This window comes from Babylonia areolata, chromosome 5 (genome assembly GCF_041734735.1).
Source record: "Babylonia areolata isolate BAREFJ2019XMU chromosome 5, ASM4173473v1, whole genome shotgun sequence".
NCBI classification, from domain to species: domain Eukaryota; kingdom Metazoa; phylum Mollusca; class Gastropoda; order Neogastropoda; family Buccinidae; genus Babylonia; species Babylonia areolata.
The window spans coordinates 40141337-40159591 of NC_134880.1; the positions used below are offsets into that span (position 1 = coordinate 40141337).

An 18255-nucleotide genomic window follows, 5' to 3' on the forward strand; every position below is an offset into this window, starting at 1 on the left:
AAACTGCCTTAACAGCCTGGTAATTAGCATAACGATTCACGAAAAAGGGAAATATAAAAACAAGTAGAAAAAAGATGGGCAGATAACTGTTACAGGCAGACTGTTAAAAGACAGACACATGAACAGATATAGACAGCTGACTTTGATACAGCAATGCCAGCAGCAAACCTGCATGAAACAAAATGGATCTGTGTTCACAAGATACAAGATGGACAGACAGATCAACATACTATGCAACTCCATAAACACCATCATATAAACAAGACCAGGACCTTTTCATACAAATATACAGTGAACACAAGTTTATTCTTAAAGCATCACAGACCCAAACAAAGAGTATTATAGCAATACAAAACACTAAAAGTATTACTATATACATGATGACTAGATCACAAAACAGTTTGAGAGATCGTGATTCCAGCTGGAAATCATTCAAGTCTATACCTTAAAATAACTTTGGCACACAGTTTGAGCATCCTGGTAGATCAATAAAAATCACTTCACACAAGCAACAAATTTTACACACATACACGGTGACAAAAGTAAGAGGTAAAAATAAACAGAAACCATGGCAAAAATTTTAGTGTCATAGCCTTCTTCTTTTTCGTTCGTGGGCTGCGACTCCCACATTCCCTCAAATACACAAGTGGGCTTTTACATGTATGAATGTTTTTACCCCCACCATTTTTTGGGGGGGTGCATGCCAGGTATGTTCTTGTTTCCATAACCCATCAAACACTGGATCTATACGTATTGGCATGAACGGGGTTCATGCACTAGCAGGTCTGCACATCAGTGTCATGGACCGATGTCTGGGAGGACGCCATCAGAGGACAGTGACATTGCCAGGCTGCTCGGCCCATGTCTTGACCAGAGATGAATGCTCTGTGTGATCAAATGGGAAGACTGAGACCCCACAGTCAGTTGCTGTTCACTTCTCGGATGCATCTTTGGCAGTGTCGCTCAAATTTCCTGACCATCACGGTGGGTGTCGATGTCTCTTGGACTTGTTTGATGTCAGAATAGGGATGGTAACAATACCCCAAAGCTAAACACACCTGTACAGGAGCACTGCCATCATCATTCATCATCAGAGTACTGTGGTGGCCCAGTTAGAGAATCTGAGCCCATGGGATCGAATCCTACACTTGCCAGTCTTTTCTCCCCCTCCACTAGACCTTGAGTAGTGGTCTGGATGCTAGTCATTTGGATGAGATGATAAACTGAGGCCTCATGTGTAGCATGCACTAAGTGGATGTAAAAGAACTCAAAGCAACAAAAAGCATTCCCCTGACAAAATTCTGTGCAAAAATCCACTTGGATAATACACTTGCAGGCAGAAAAAAAGAAGCAGATAAATATGGGTGGCATTACACAGTGGAAACAAGCCAAAAGGAGGATATCACATTAAACATTGTTGTTGTGTTGTTTTTTCCAGAACATCAATAAAAAGGTATACAAAAATGATACTTATGAACACAACAGCTTTATCAAAATCCAATAAAAAGAAAGGAAAAAAATCAAAATATAGAAATCTCACTTGGACCAAATACTATATTATATGGTCTGCACAATATCAAGTAAAATGAGTTACAAAAATAATACTTATGAACACAATAATTTTATCCAATTCCAATAAAAAGAATAGAATTTTTGTAATCAAAATATACAGAAATATCACTTGGAACAAAGACTGTAATACAGTCTTTGCTTGGACCAGGAAAAATGGTTCCACAAAGTACAAAATATTAAGATGTTTGCTTGGACTGGAAAGAATGGTCTTCTCCTGAAAAGTACAGAATACTGAGTTGTTTGCTTGGACTATAAAGAGTGGTTCTGTAAAGTAAAAAATATTGTGTTGTTTACTTGGACTACAAAGAATGGTCCTGTAAAGTACAGACTATTAAGTTGTTCGCTTGGACAAGAAAGAATAGTCCTGTAAAGTAAAGAATAATATCAATCGGATGTTTCATCATAACTCATCCATTCTGTCTTGTCTGTTGGAATGATCAACGGGTGGTATCACTTTCTCATCCCCATATTCTTCACCATCCATGGCGTAGATTTCCTCTGGCTGTTCTTGGTAGCCCCTGCTGAAGGTGGTATATTGGGCATAGTATTCTGTCTCCATCAGGTCGGAGAAAGGCTGGTTCAGATCCTCTTCCGTACACATGCCTGTCATCACATTGTAAAATATGGTAGAAGTTGAAACAGTGTGTGTGTGTGTGTGTGTAAGTGTGTGTGTGAGTGTGTGTGTGTGTGTGTGTGTGTGTGTGTGTGTGTGTGACAGAGAGAGAGAGAGAGAGCTGCATGAGGGGGATGGGGAGGTGGTGGTGGATGGATGTGTGTGTGTGGTGTGTGTGTGTGTGTGTGTGTGTGTGTGTTTGTGTATGTGTGTGTGTGTGTGTGTGTGTGTGTGTGTGCGTGCGCGCGTGCACGCATTTGAATGCATGTGAGCATGTGTGTGTGTTTGTGTGGTGCTCAAGAATGTACATGTGCACCTGCATATCTGGACGTGTCATAATATGTATGTCTTTTGTATTTGTGTTGCCTCTTTTGCAATAAGGCAGGGGTTTTTCACATAAATTACATGCACATGGGTTGATTTTTTTTACTACAATTTAAGGTGTTCTATATTTAATAAATCATTGTTGACCATTAAACTATCTTGTAAATTGCCTGTATCTAATAAACACCGACCTCCCACCCCCAATCTCTCTCTCTCTCTCTCTCTCTCTCTCTCTCTCTCTCTCTCTAACACAAACAAGAGCACAAAAGAAAGAAAGAAAGAAAGTGTGAATGATGAATGAATGAATGAAGGAGACAAAGACAAAGGGAAACGGAGACAAAGACAGAGAGAAAGGAGACTTTCAAACAGGAAAATCACACATTGCACATTTGCACAATTTCCTATTGATATCACCAGTTTAACGAGAGATTTCACAAGTGTTATAGCAAACACCCAGCCAGTAGTGTAAGGGAATGAGCTCCTGCAAAGGGTAGTGTGCCCAGTAAATGCCCACTCCCAACTTTAGAGTTCAATTTGTGTAAAGAGGATGTGGGCACTCACATCATGGTTTACAGCAAATGTTTCTCATCTCTTTAACTCTCTCCATACGAACTGTGAAAGAGACGACGTTAACAGCGTTTCACCCCAATTACCATCATCAAAATATTGCAAGCGGAAGGCTCTTATACTGAAGACGTGAATGTTGACAAAGAATACCACAATTCTGACGACAGAAGCTAAAGGTTGGGTCATGCAGACACCCACTGGACATCCGAAGGGTCTGTGTAGAGGAGAAGAGAGGGCTGGCCATACTGAGTGAGTTAAACCAGTCAAGGGTCAATGCTCGCCTTACATAAGAGACTGACAAGAGCTTATGCTCGGGCCAACAGAAAACTAAGAGCTGTATGACTGATGGTTTCTCCACTGCAATGGGATTCATGACTCTCTAACTAGGAGGCACGACTGCACTGGGAATAGTTGGCCTTTGGGGATCATCCTGAAGCCCTCTTGGCTAAGAGAATGGGGATGTGAGCTGGGCAAGATAGCCTAGATAGTCGATACAGCAGTTGCCTCCTCTGCTGTTCTGATGGTCATGCTCGGACAAAACGACTAATAAGTGTGTGTGTGTGTGTGTGTGTGTGTGTGTTTACATACATACATAGAGAGAGAGAGAGTGAGAGAGAGAGACATGACATGACATGACATTTTACTGAATAAACAAAATGTTCATGTCAAGGGCTTATAACACATCTGTCAATCAATTCAATTCCACACAAAGTGTAAGGCTCCTCATTTGGGATTATTACCGTACATAACAAACAAGGATTGACTAAAAAAAAAGAACTCATATATAGAGAGAGACAGAGAGAAAGGGAGAGAAAATGTTTCTTATCTTTTTATACCAGTAAGCCACTCACTCACCAGCCAGCTTGCCACACAGTTCAGATTCAATGGTGTGAAGGTCCTCCAGTTTGAACAGGGTCCACATGTCATCCTCACTTTCATCAATCAGTGCTGTACACTGTTGTAACACACGTGACACAAAACTGACAACTCACTCTTCTTGTGTGTGTGTATGTATGTGGGGGGGGGGAGGGGCTGGGGGCGGGGGGGGGGGGCGGATTCTGTATGTGTGCGCGCGCATGTGTGTGTGTGTGTTTCTGTAGGTGTGTGGGTGCTTGTATGTTGAACAACGGAATAACAACAGAACACACAGCCTTAACAGCAACAACACCAGCAAAACAAAACCTAAACCATAAAAAGAAATAAAATCTACTGTAAGGAGTGGCTGAAAGGAATCTCAATCCATTGTTTCAGTCAGCATAAGTCAAAAAACAAAGAACAAAAAACCCAGTCAAGATACGTACTAGATATCACAATGCTTAAATCATGGAATCATCTCATATCACAATACTAAACACTAGTATCATTATACTTAAAACATACCATCACAATACTTAAAAACCAGTCTAAACATTCAAAACCTTTGATAAGAGCAGTGTGACTAAAAACGTTTGATAAGAAGTGTCAACCTCCCACACCATATGTCCTTTTCTTCAGGGACTGTGATTAGATGAAATGACAGTGGATCATGGCAGTAAAATGAGTTTTATAGACTCAAGAACCAGAGTTCGTTTTATGTTAAAAGCAGTAAAATCAGTTTTACAGACTTGGCAGCAAGTGTTCATTTTTATCACCATACTTACATATCCTTTGAATGTGTTCTGGATATTTTCAGTGGCCCCCGCATCAATGTTCAGATCCTGGCCAGAGCGCGACCTTATTCTGATTATGGTCAGCTTTCTGTTGGGTAGCTGCCGTAGACCGTAGTCCTTCATAGTGTCACAGACTTCCGCAAAGATCTTGGAGAGATGTTCATTGGATCTGGCGTATGGTTTCTGTAGCAAGAAAACATTGGAAGGAAAAGTAATGTGAGAAATAGAGAGATTGCGAACTGACACAAAGAAAGGGATAACAGGTGTGAGTGAAAGACAGAGAGAGAGAGATAAGATGCTGTGTGTGTGTGTGTGTGTGTGTGTGTGTTGTGTGTGTGTGTGTGTGTGTGTGTGCATGATCGTAAATCCCAAAATGAGCATAACGTGTGTGTGTGTGTGTGTGTGTGTGTGCATGATCCTAAATCCCAAAATGAGCATAATGTGTGTGTGTGTGTGTGTGTGTGTGTGTGTGTGTGTGTGTGTGTGTGTGTGTATGTGTGTGCATGATCCTAAATGCCAAAATGAGACTAACTCTTGTGACCTATAACATCATTTTCATCATTTTCCATATTTCCTCAAGGACTTTTTTCTCAACATCAGATACACAGAGCATAAGTCAGTATCAACCTATTTTGAGAAAACTCACTGTAATAACTTTGATTTGTTGTAACAGAATGTTTAAACTGGAAGTGTTTCGAAACCTTTCATAATGATGCTTATAAACTGTTATCTTCCAGTGTAATAATGCATAAAAAGTAATCATTGAGTCAAATCAATAAAAAAAAAACCTACAATTCAATAATTCACACCCCTTGAACTTATTTTCTTGCTCCAGTGCTCTGGCTTATTTTGTAGTTGATGAGCAGATTTTACATTTGCAGTGTTTGTTGCTTCAGGCTGAGACTTTATTAAAGGGAGAAAACCCTACACATCCCATAACTCATAAGTTGGTGCAGTTAGTTCACTTATTACATTTGGCTCAGCAATATGGTGGCAACTGGTACTGACTGAACAAACATCCTGATTTCAATACCCTGTGTGCAATTAAATTGCTATGTTTTAGGCATCAATAAATTTGACATTTGAGTTAAAAGGTTAGATGTCCTATAGCCTTTTATAGCCATCAGGGCTGTGAATTCATATCCACTGTGTCTAGGTTTCGACATAGTAAGGCGAAGCTAAATCCTCTCTTTCCACCGTTTTAGCCTTCCCCAACCAAAGTCAGGTACCCATTTATATCTGGATGGAGTGAGTAAAATCAGAGTAAAGTGCCTTTCCCACAGACCCAACTCCAGGTCAAAACAGAGGATCGAACCCTGACCACTGGAGCTTCTTCTTCTCTTCTTCTGACATGGGCTGCAACTCCCACGTTCACTCGTATGTACATGAGTGGGCTTTTACGTGCATGACCATTTCTAATCCACCAAGCAGACAACCATACTCCGTTTTCAGGGGTGTGCATGCTGGGTATGTTCTTGTTTCCATAACCCACTGAACGCTGACCTGGATTACAGGATCTTTAACATGCGTATTTATCTTCTGTTTGCGTATACACACGAAAGGGGTTCAGGCACAAACAGGTCTGCACATATGTTGACCTGGCAGATTAGAAAAATCACCCTTTACCCACCAGGCGCTGTTACCGAGATTCGAACCCAGGACCCTCAGATTGAAAGTCCAGCACTCCAACCACTTGGCTGTTGCACCCATCTGGGCACTGGATAAAAAACTCCAGCCCTACCAATTCTGCTATGATACCTCCAATATAAAACTACATAGCCAAAATAAGTTTTGTTGTTCAACCAACTCAAAATCATAATCTGTACAACCCATAATTTCAAAAGTGATTTCAACAAAAAGCTAATTTAATTTCCTTTTTAAAAAAAAAAGCATATGGTTTGTGTACTTTTGACAGTGTAGCCTGTAGATTTTTTCATTCATTTATACCCATTTTCACTGATTTCCCTGGCAAAGGTCTTGCAGCAGGAGTTATATTTCCCTGTTAGTTAATGGGTTAAACCTCTTATAATACAGTACTCGTTCACACCAGGGTGGAGAGAAGAAAATTGGAGCAAAATGACTTTCTCAAGGCCACAGCACCATACTGAAATGGGATCTTTAACCGTGATAATTAGTGAACACAAGATCAAAAATTCAATACCTAACCAATTCTACCACTGCTCCTCCTATATATTAGTCTCTCTCTCTCTCTCTCTCTCTCTCTCTCACACACACACACACACACACACACACACACACACACACACACACAACAAAAGAACCCTTACCTCCACGACATGTTTCTTGCCATTAGCACCCATTCTAAAGCTTGTGACCTTCACCTTTCTGTTGGGGTCACTCTCGCTGATTCGTATGATGATTTCTTCCACCACTGCTCGGCATACTGGGCAAATAGCATTGACAAAGTTGTAATGCTTGCTTGCTCTCTCTCTCTCTCTTTCTCTCTCTCACACACACACACACACGCACACACACACACAAACACAAACACACACATGTATGCACACACACACACGCGCACACACACACACACACACACACATGCACATGCACGCACACACACACACACACACACACACAAACACACACACAAACATGTATGCATGCACACAGACACAGTCACAGAAACACACAGAAACACACACACACACACACATATCATATATGCACACAAACTCATCACAATACACCACATACAGAGAGAACTGACTAGAACAATACAGGCTCTTGTCAAATTTTGCAGAGCTCTGGTATCCCAGTATCAGCACCAATGTCACCAGCATCCATGTGTTGCCATGGAAACCCATCCTGTCAACACATCAACATAACACAAATTGTGTAAAGACAAGGAAAAAAATGAAAAGAAAAAAACACAAGAAAAATATCTTTTTAAAACGTTTTTTTTTTTTAATATGTGTGTGTGTGTGTGTGTGTGTGTGTGTGTGTGTGTGTGTGTGTGTGTGTGTGCATATGAGTGTATAGATACATGTAGACAAACAAACTATATATAATCCACACTGGATCTCGCTACAGACACTCTTGGTCACTCTTTGATACTATTTTTTGTTGTTGTTTTAAACGATAAAATGAACAAACAGCTCCCTAGCTGTTGCAATCATTCATGATTCAAAAGAAAATGAAATGGGGAAAAAAGATGTTTGGAAAAAAAAAAGAAGAAAAGATTGAATTATGAAAAATAAAAAAGAGCAAAACCCACAGCCTACCACACTGCACATAAGAGAGAGAGAGAGAGAGAGAGAGAGAGAATCAAAACAAAGTCTGTATGTTTTGGGGGGGGGGTTTGTTTGTTTGTTTTTTGTTCGTTGTTGTTTTGTTTGTTTTTTTCTTTTACAGTTCTTTAACTTTTTATTACTTAAAAGAAAACAATTTTCCCACTCTACCTGTATATAAACGGCTCGAAATTGCAGTCCCTGTCTCTGTACTTGCCTGGCACAATGTGAGCGGAAAGACTCTGCTTCCTGCAAATCAAAATATGTCACACGTGTTAATAGCAGACGCGTTGTTTAATAATAGTAACAATCCACCTTCCTGTCTCCACAATCAGCACGATACCTGATGACGTCAAACATTTGTTATTTCTTTAAAATAGTACATTCCTATAACACACTGGAGGGACTTATATTGCTTATTGCTAAATGTAATGGCATATAAAAACGCACAGTTTTGTGTCATATCGTCACAAGCATGAATCTTTGTGCAGAATTCCACCAGCGGACCATACGTCACAGAAGTATGTGTTTCATTTTTGCAAACCGCTGTTTTTCAAGGGGAAATCACTCTTTACAACTTGTCGCTGAGCCTTCGTGTGAAAAGACACAAACTTGGAGAAAGTAGCTTATTGGTCTTGTTGTAACGAAATTGTGTCTTGTGAAGTTTGGGGTCAGTTTTAAACACTTGTTCCCTTCAGTACACAGTGTATGTGTGTGTGTATGTGCTTATGTCTGTGTGTGCATGTGAGTGTGTGTGTTTGCGTGTGTGTGTGCGCGCGCGCGTGTGTGTGTATGTGAGTCTGTGTGAGTGTGTGTGTACGTGCTTGTGTCTGTGTATGCATGTGAGTGTTTGTGTTGTGGGATCTGAGACAGGTAGGAATGTGTTTGTGTGTCTGTTTGTGTGTGTGTGTGTGTGCACAGAAAGAGAGAAAGAAATTTATTTTCTGAGGGTAATAGCTAGTAATCACCAAAAAAAAGTTTTTGGATGGAAAAAAAAATTGTATACAATTTTTTCCAGTGGCTGAAAAAAAAAAATGAAGAAGAAGAAGCAGACACATTATATTTCACAGATTTATAAATAGACATTCTTAAACTGTTGATGAGAGATAAGACAAGACCAAATTCTTTATTTCCAATGATTAGCACTCATGCACTTTTTTTTCTTCTTTTTTTTTTTTACATCCAGTCTCTGCCCTAAAATGATAAAGACACAAGCAAGGTGGTTTTAACATAAAGAACAAAACAGAATTTAAGTTGTGCTCTAATTATATCAAAAAGGGTAACTAAAAATTGCAATATCTTCCATTAATTCAATATCCTTTCACAGTGGGTGATAATAGACTTATAATGTGTGTGTGCGTGTGTGTGTGTGATTGCTTGAGTGCATGCCTCTGCATATGTGTGTGTGTGTGCATGAGTGCATGTGTGTGTGTATGTGTGTGTGTGCATACTAGTAAAAAGTGATTTTTTTTTGATTTTTTTTTTTATAAAGATCAACAAATGTATACCTGTATCCTGACAGGTGCTGGTCCATGCCACATGTGCCAGATCATGACTTACACCTGTCTGAAACACCTCACCAGCGCCTTGGCCTCGCAGGTGTGCCAGCACAAACACAGAGAGATCCGCCGACACCTCAGCATCCTCCCTCTCCTTCACAGCCTGAGGAAGCGGCAGTATCACATTGTGTCACCAGGCAAGGTTTTTTGTTTTGTTTTTGTTCTTGTTGATTTTTGACTCACATGTCTATGTCTCCGTAACACACATGCAAGGACAGGCCTGTCTTCATGTCTATAACACAATGACACACCTGTCTTTATCTTCATGACATACAGTGACACACCTGTCACCTGTCCATGTTCGTAACACACAGTGAGACAGCTGTCTTGATCTTCATGACGATGGGCGCAGTAGCCGAATGGTTAAAGTGCTTGACTTTCAGTCTGAGGTTCCTGGGTTCGAATCTCAGCAACGGTACCTGGAGGGTAAAGGGTGGAGATTTTTCTGATATCCCAGGTCAACATATCTGCAGACCTGCTAGTGCCTGAACCCCCTTCATGTGTATATGCAAGCAGAAGATAAAATACGCATGTTAAAGATCCTGTAATCCATCTCAGCATTCACTGGGTTATGGAAACAAGAACATAACCAGCATACACCCCCCAAAAAACGGAGTATGGCTGCCTACATGGTGGGGTAAAAATGGTCACACACATAAAAGCCCACTCGTGTACATACAAGTGAACGTGGGAGTTGCAGCCCATGAACGCAGAAGAAGAAGAGAAGGTCTTCATGACACGCAGTAACACATTTGTCTTTATCTACTTAACATATTGACACACCTGTCTTCATCTTCATAACACGATGACACACTTGTCTTCATCTTCATAATACAATGTACGTACCTGTCTTCATAACACAGTGAGACACCTGTCTTCATAACACGATGTCTTCATCTTCATAACATAATAATGATAATAATAATGATAGTATTTATATAGCGCTGAATCTTGTGCAGAGACAAATCTAAGTGCTTTCACACCAGTCATTCACACGCATGCATAACTCTAAAACTGAAGAAACTGAAGACAAGGTGGAGGCAGGGGAGGGAGGCTATCTTGTGAAGAGGTGGGTTTTAAGGCCATACTTGAAAGAGCTGAATACATTTATAATATAGAATGCTGATCTTATACCTTATTCTGTGTGAGACAGGGAGCCAATGGAGATGTTGCAAACGAGGAGCGATGTGCTCAGATTTTTTCTTTCTGAGGGCGAGTCATTTAGCAGAGTTTTGTATGCGCTGAAGGGACTGAGTGGATGAAGCAGGCAAACCAGACGATAGAGAGTTACAGCAGTCAAGGCGAGAGAGAATGAGAGAAACAACAAGTCTAGATGTTGTGTCGGTGGACAGATATTTCCAAATGGAACTGACACACCTGTCTTCATCTTCATAACATACTGACACACCTGTCTTCATCTTCATGACAGAATGACGCACAGTGACTATAGCATAATGACACACCATGACACACATGTCTTCATCTTCATAACACAATGACACACCTGTTGCCAGGCAAGGTGACGCCAGTGCGCACAGTGCCAGACACCATCCCCAAACCCCTGTATGCTGTGCACGGATCAGGTGCCATCATGGCGCCCTCTAAAGCGGAGGTGAAGACGGACGAACAGGTGGAGGGCATGAGAAGGGCTTGTGCCCTGGCCGCTAACCTGCTTAGGTTCACCGGTGCTTACCTGGAGGTGCAAATGCATTTTAGTTCTGACTTCAGTTTGTTGTAGTTGTTCTTCTTCTTGTTTCTCCTTCGCAAGCAAAGATGAGTATAAGCATTAAACTGGGTGGGTCTGTAGATGACTGATATGTCCAATCCAGGCTCTGAAGTGCAGGTGATGCTGTGGACAAAGTTGGTATAGTTTGCACTTGAATGTGGTCATAGATCAGTGTCGTTCTGTGAGTGTGTGTGTGTGTGTGTGTGTGTGTGTGTGTGTGTGTGTGTGTGTGTGTCAGCTGCTGGCTTTCATTTCTCTCTCTCTCTGTGTCTCTGTCTCTGTCTCTCTTTCACTCTCTCTCTCTCTCTCTGTCTGTCTATCTATCTATCTATCTCTCTATCTCTGTCTCTCAAACCCACACACAAACATACACACAACCACATAGGCATGCATCTTGCATGCATACCCTTTCATATTTGCATGCACAACTGATCTACATAACAATGGATGGACAATAGGATGAAAATGAGAGGAAGGGTTTTTTATTTTATTTTTAACATATATATATTTGTGCACATTTATTGCAGATGTGTGTGCACACATTTGCAGGAATGCCCCCCCCCCCAAACACACACACACACACACACACACACACAGGTATGCACTTTTTTTGTACTCTTTTTTCTTTTTTTTATCTCTCTATGTGAGAGTTTTTTTTATCTCTCTTAAGTGTATAGAGGAGTGTTTGGGTATCATTTAGATGTCTGTATTTACATAATATGTGCAAGGTCCTTCCAATTCTAGCCCAAATAGTGAGGATAACAGTTGCCTCCTCTGCTGTTCTTATAGTCATAGTCAGACATGACTGACTATCATACATAATTTTATGTAAGGTGTTTCTGTAACAATGTATACCGGTACATATTTCTCATTCATATTTTCACCATAACCCTGTAATTGGACAGGTTGGGATGACCACAGAAGAAATCGACAGCGCCGTTCATGAGAAGTGCATAGCGATGGGAGCCTACCCTTCCCCCCTTTTGTACCGTGACTATCCCAAATCTGTCTGCACCTCCGTCAACAACGTTCTATGTCACGGCATTCCAGACAGTCGCAAACTGTGTGATGGTGACATCATCAATGTTGATATCACGGTATGATTTGTTCGTTTCTTCTTCTTCTTCACTCATGGGTTGCAACTCCCTCAGTGACTCATATTTACAAATGGCCTTTTACATGAATGCCCATTTCTACCCTCAGGAGGGGTTTTCAGAAAGAGTAGTCATGAATGATTCATGTAGCTTGTCATTTTCATGTAAACGCCCTGAGCTCTTAGAGAGAAAGGGCGCAATATTAATGGCCATTATAATTATTACTATCATTACAAAGATCTTCTCCTTCATAGGTGTTCTACAAAGGTTTCCATGGCGACACATCAGCCACATTTCTGGTGGGGGAGGTGGACGAGGCAGGACAGCGCCTGGTGGAGGTTGCCAGGCGATGCCGCGATGTGGGCGTGGCTGTCTGCAGACCTGGCATGGAGTTCGGGGAAATTGGACACGCTATAGAGTAAGTAGGGGGCGCCGTGGCAGAATTGGTTTGGCATTGGACTTCTGATCCAGTGTTCACCAGTAATCAGGGTTCAAGGCTCTGTTTCGGTGTGGTGTTGTGTCCTTGGAAAGACACTTTACACCCATTTAATTACACATACTTAACCGTGACCCACTAGTGCAGACTCCGGCAGGGGTCTGATTCCTGTCCTGTGCAAACTACTACCCGCCTATGCGGAGAAAACAAAAGTAGCTACGGCTGATAACCTCCCGAAGTAGGTTACCTCCCCTTTGCATCCCTGACTAGCACCCTCTTTTTCTGGCAGCCATCTTGACTCCTGCTCCTGTGCTCTGCATACGGCTAACCTATTTTCCTCACTCAGCCCAGGTGTGAGTGGATACCTGAATTCAGATGGGGACGGTTAAAAAAAAAGCAGAAGGAGAGGATTAGTCCCAATCATCCTATGCTGAGCCCAAGACACAGTGGATTTGAATTCACTGCCCCTATAGCCATAAAAGGCTATGGGATATTTAACCTTTTAACTTGATAAAGTAAGTTCTTATTAACTCTGACTCTGCGACTCAAGTTATTTTTGTCAGTTATGGGGGTTTGGTAAGAGGTGGTAGCCCTGTATATATTGAATCAGGTCAGGCACAATCATTGGTTGCTCGTCATTCATTTCCTGTTTCATCCAGTCAGATTTCAGGCATGCACACATACACACTCAGACAGACTTGCAACATTTTATGTGTATGACCGTTTTGTTTATTTACCCTGTCATGTAGGCAGCCATACTCCATTTTTAGGGATGTGCATGCTGGGTATGTTCTTGTTTCCATATTCCATCAAACCCTGACATGGATTACAGGATCTTTAATGTGCGTATTTGATCTTCTGTGTGCATATGCACTTGTAGAGGATTCAGGCACTAGCAGGTCTACACATATGTTGAACTGGGAGATTGAAAAAATCTCCACCCTATACCCACCAGGTGCCGTTATTGAGATCCTTCGTGTGACCTCTTGGCAGTCTAACATCACTAGAACTCTGTGGACATCTGGGATGAAACTGCGGCAGATGAACCTGGGATGTTGCTGTGGATGGGATGAAGTTATGTCACTGAAATGGTGTTGAAGACTGGGCAGCAAAAAACAAAAAGAAGAAAAATTATGGTTAGAATTGCCATTGCATATTGTGTCATCAGGTTATGATTATGGTGAAATTGCATGGCTGATGTTAATGTCATTTTGCTGACAAATGAATACTTCGCATGCCATGCAGCGGACAGATAGAGAATTAGAAAACTTTGCACATTTAGAGTATAAAAAAAAAACCCACACTGTTGCTTGCTTTGAGTGTTTTAGATACAGAAAGCAGGGCTAAAGACTTAATGGGTTTTTTTCAAAACTGCATTGTCTTATGGCATCCCATAAAGTTAAAGTCTAGCACATGCTCAATGGAAGAGGAAGATTTTTTTTTAAGAAAATAATAACTGGTAAACTGTTGTTTTGGCCTGACACTTGCTATGGTCACCTAGCCATGCCACAGAAGATGTATTTTGAAAGGGATTATTATATGGGTTGATTATCAACAGTGTGCATGGTCACTGTAGAGTACCTCTAACAATCCCTCTAACAAAAGCCTGATCAGCACGTTGGATTTATGTGAAGGTCAGGCATCTGCTGCCTTTTTTTTTCTTCTAACAGCAGATGTGATATAGCTTGTATGGATCCATCTGCATACTCTGACACCTCCTTGAAACTGAAACTGAAATGATTCCCCTGATTCACAGGCTGTGGATATAATATTCATGTTTGCAGGAAATGTGCCATAGCAGCAGGGTACACTGTTGTGCCTGAGTTCTGTGGTCATGGCATTGGTGAATACTTCCACGGACAGCCAGACATTGTCCACATAGGTAAGTCTGACTTATTGTTATCTATTATCATTATTTCTTATACTTATATAGCACCTATCTTCAGTCAGACTAAACTCTATGGGCTTTACAAGCCCAGAGTCTTTTGTGCAACAGGATATCAGTCTAGGTAGAGTCAACTGAGATCTGCCTATAGGCATTCATCATTTGTTTCCCGTGTCATTTAGTCAAACTTCAATCACATGCACACATACACATGCATTAGAGTACATTTTTCTGCAGAATTTTGCCTGGGACAACTCTTTTATTGCCATTGGTTCTTTAATGAGCACTAAGTGCATGCTGCACACAGGACTTCAGTTTATCATCTCATCATGAATGACTAGCATCCAGACCACCACTCAGGGTCTAGTGGAGGGAGAGAGAATACTGGCGAGCATAGGATTCGATCCCATGTGCTCAGATTCTCTGGCTTCCTGGGTGGATGTGTAACCACTAGGCCACCACATAGGTCCGTGTTTGTGAGTCTGGCTGCTTCCTTCTCTTCTGCCTCTCTCTTCAGTGTTGTGCACAAGGTAATCAGACTCTGTTTGAAGCCATCAGAACACCAGCATCTGTATCTTGGGTCGCTGTGTGAGGCCACATACCTGTGCATGAAGAGACTGGATATTTTATCGCTTCATTGTCAGAAATGTTTTGTTTGCACTTGATACTGAATGAAAAACTTGGAACTGCTCAAAATGTTAACTGTTGTGATCATCTGGATTAACCATGCAAACCAGAGCTCGCACACACAAAAAATGTATGTTTATCCATTCACTTTATTCAGGCTTGGTCTGGTTACACTGACTGATTATTGATTTTGAAAAGAAAAAAAATTCAGTAATTGTGATGTCAACTCCTCCCGTATGTTGTACATTTCTCATTTTCTTTCACCTTGACTTACCTGTCTGCACAATTACGGTACCCTCTTAGTCTGAGAAAGGGATATTTTTGTGGATACGGGACAAGCTTTCATGGAATACATGGGAGGAAAATCAGATTGTGGTGATCCCCTGTGAACTTGACTGAATGACATCCCTTAGCTAGTCGTCGTTAACTCTCTCCATACGAACGGCGAAAGAGACGACGTTAACAGCGTTTCACCCCAGTTACCATCATCAAAATATTGCAAGCGCGAAGGCTCTTATACTGAAGAGGTGAATGTTGACAAAGAATACCACAGTTCTGACGACGGAAGCTAAAGGTTGGGTCATTCAGACACTCACTGGACATCCGAGGGGTCTGTGTAGAGGAGAAGAGAGGACTGGCCGTACTGAGTGAGTTAAGAATGATCAGCTGATAAGTTTCTGCCATGCTTTTTTGTTTTTTGCTTCTTTTTTTTTCCAGACTATCCTAACTCCTTGACAATGAAACCTGGAATGACATTTACAATTGGTGAGTGTTCTTAATAAGGATTGCTCATTGTATGGTAATATTCACATGTGAAGTTTATGTTGTTATTGTGATGAAAACATATTAGTAATTGATGCCAATAGGTATTTGTGTCAGATTTCTGAAGTGCTTTTCTGAAACCTAGCTGGAGCACACATGTGGACATGCACACATATATATAACATTAAATTTGTGTTGCTCAGCATTTCTTGCTTTTTATTTTGATGCTGTAAGGAGAGGGAGAGAAAAAAAAAGAAAAAAAGAAACCCATAATCTCTTTTTTTCTTCTTTTTTTCTTAGCTGGTATGAAATAATTGGATCAACCTTTCATTGATTTGTTTTTTGTTTTTCTTTAATTCATATGAGGACACATTAACATTCATATGGGAAACCAGAATTCACGGGGAAATTACATTCCGGAACAGTAGTAAACATAGACAGATACATATTTTACATACACATATACAAACGCAAGTACATAATCTTATACATACATGAATGCACATAAACGTACGTACATACATATATGATTTCATATATGCATACAAACAATGCATACATACACAAACCTGTACATGGATACATATACATACGTATAAACACATCTGTTTATTCATGAGGAAATTTGTTTCCTGTTCAGCATATACATACATATAAACATATCAATTTATTCATGAGGAAGTTTATTTCTGGTTCATTCCCAGAGCCCATTATTTGTGACGGATTCCCGGACTTCAAGATTTTGGACGACAATTGGACAGCAGTGTCACTGGACAACAGCCGCAGTGCCCAGTTTGAGCACACCGTGCTCATCACACACTGCGGGGTGGAGGTCCTCACTCTCTGATCCCGCCTTTGGTTTAACTCATTCTACTCCAGGTACAAGATAACTCATACCATGGTACTTCTCCTGTGGACCAGGTACGAGTATTCTCGTGCCAGCACACTATGCTAATTTTATTTATTCTTCCTTGGTACAGTTGGCATTATCAGTATGAAAACCAAACTCGGCATCTTCAACTCCAGTGTGAAATCAATTCTGCTCTACGGATGCAAGACATGGCGGACAACACAGACGATGCAGCAGAAGATTCAGACATTCTTCAACACCTGTCTGAGGCGCATCTACAAGATCCGATGGCAGGAGAAGATCCGAAACGAAGATCTGTGGGAGCGAGCGGGACAGGAACCAGTGGCCAAGCAGATAGTGCGGAGGAAGTGGGGCTGGATTGGACACACCCTCAGGAAGCCAGCGTCCAGCATCACACGCCAAGCCCTGACCTGGAACCCACAGGGAAAGAGGAAGAGAGGCCGGCCTTGCAACAGCTGGAGGCGAGATACCAAGGCAGAGCTGAAGCAGCAAGGGACCAACTGGACTGGAATGGCCAGAACAGCCCAGAACAGAGTGCAATGGCGAGGGGTCGTCGATGGCCGATGCTCCACCAGGAGCAATGGGCAAAATGATGATGAATGACAGTTGGCATTCTAAACTGAACCGGATTCCAGAAGCATGAAAACCGAAGCTTTGTTCAGCCGATTAAATCAACAGTTCTCCATTGATTTTCACCATTTTAGTGAACCATCCTGTTTTTACTGCAGTGGTCTCATGTAGTGCTGATCCAGGGGAGTTGTAGTAGACATGTAATTGTGGGGTAGAATGAGTTAAAGAAAGTTTTATTTGTTTACAGTGCAACAATAAACATTGAAGCTTTATGCAGAAGCACTCTTGTAGTAGTGGCATATGTCACAGAACTGGCTGCAACAACAACAAAAAAAACATTAACAGTACTAATGGAAATGAATTTGAAGGAAATAACACACAAACAGGATTAAAAAAACGTACAAGAACCAAAAGCAATATTAACTCATCCTACTCAGGTACGAGTTATCTCGTACCATGATTACTTCCCCTGTGGACCAGATATGAGTATTCTCATACCAACACACCATGCTAATTTTGTTTATTTAGATTCTCTTTATATTATTGTCAGGGAAAGAGACAGAAAAAGAGTGGAATCATTTAGATCTAATTATGCTTTCCTCTTTTTCTCTTGCATTAGAAAAAAACAGGGAGCAGAGAGAGTGGGTGGCAGAGGAAAGAACAGGAAGAGTGAAGACAGACTGATTTAGGAATGTGGGATTTTTGTTGTTTTCTTTTTTTTTTTCTTTTTCTTTTTCTCTTTTTGTCTG

The 18255-nt window shown here is 41.1% G+C and overlaps 2 protein-coding genes across 4 annotated transcripts; one reads left to right on the plus strand and one right to left on the minus strand.

The window, feature by feature from the left end:
- Positions 1–293: 293 nt before the first annotated feature.
- Positions 294–8265, minus strand: LOC143282467 (protein canopy homolog 2-like). The gene is made up of 6 exons (XM_076588117.1): positions 8148–8265; positions 7457–7554; positions 7014–7129; positions 4717–4908; positions 3932–4031; positions 294–2175 (listed from the first exon to the last, which is right to left on the minus strand). Exons 2-6 carry the CDS (start codon positions 7551–7553, stop codon positions 1973–1975), a joined length of 708 nt encoding a protein of 235 aa, XP_076444232.1. The 5' UTR covers position 7554; positions 8148–8265; the 3' UTR covers positions 294–1972.
- A 307-nt stretch (positions 8266–8572) lies between these two features.
- On the plus strand, positions 8573–17567 carry LOC143282468 (methionine aminopeptidase 1D, mitochondrial-like). Of its 3 annotated transcripts, none has more exons than XM_076588120.1 (8): positions 8573–8597; positions 9499–9677; positions 11055–11234; positions 12167–12358; positions 12610–12773; positions 14576–14673; positions 16021–16068; positions 16770–17567. In XM_076588120.1, exons 2-8 carry the CDS (start codon positions 9516–9518, stop codon positions 16910–16912), a joined length of 987 nt encoding a protein of 328 aa, XP_076444235.1. In that variant the 5' UTR covers positions 8573–8597; positions 9499–9515; the 3' UTR covers positions 16913–17567. The 3 variants fall into 3 exon arrangements, with proteins under 3 accessions (XP_076444235.1, XP_076444234.1, XP_076444233.1); XM_076588119.1 differs by having other exon boundaries at positions 8581–8682; XM_076588118.1 differs by having other exon boundaries at positions 8582–8646.
- Positions 17568–18255: the final 688 nt, after the last annotated feature.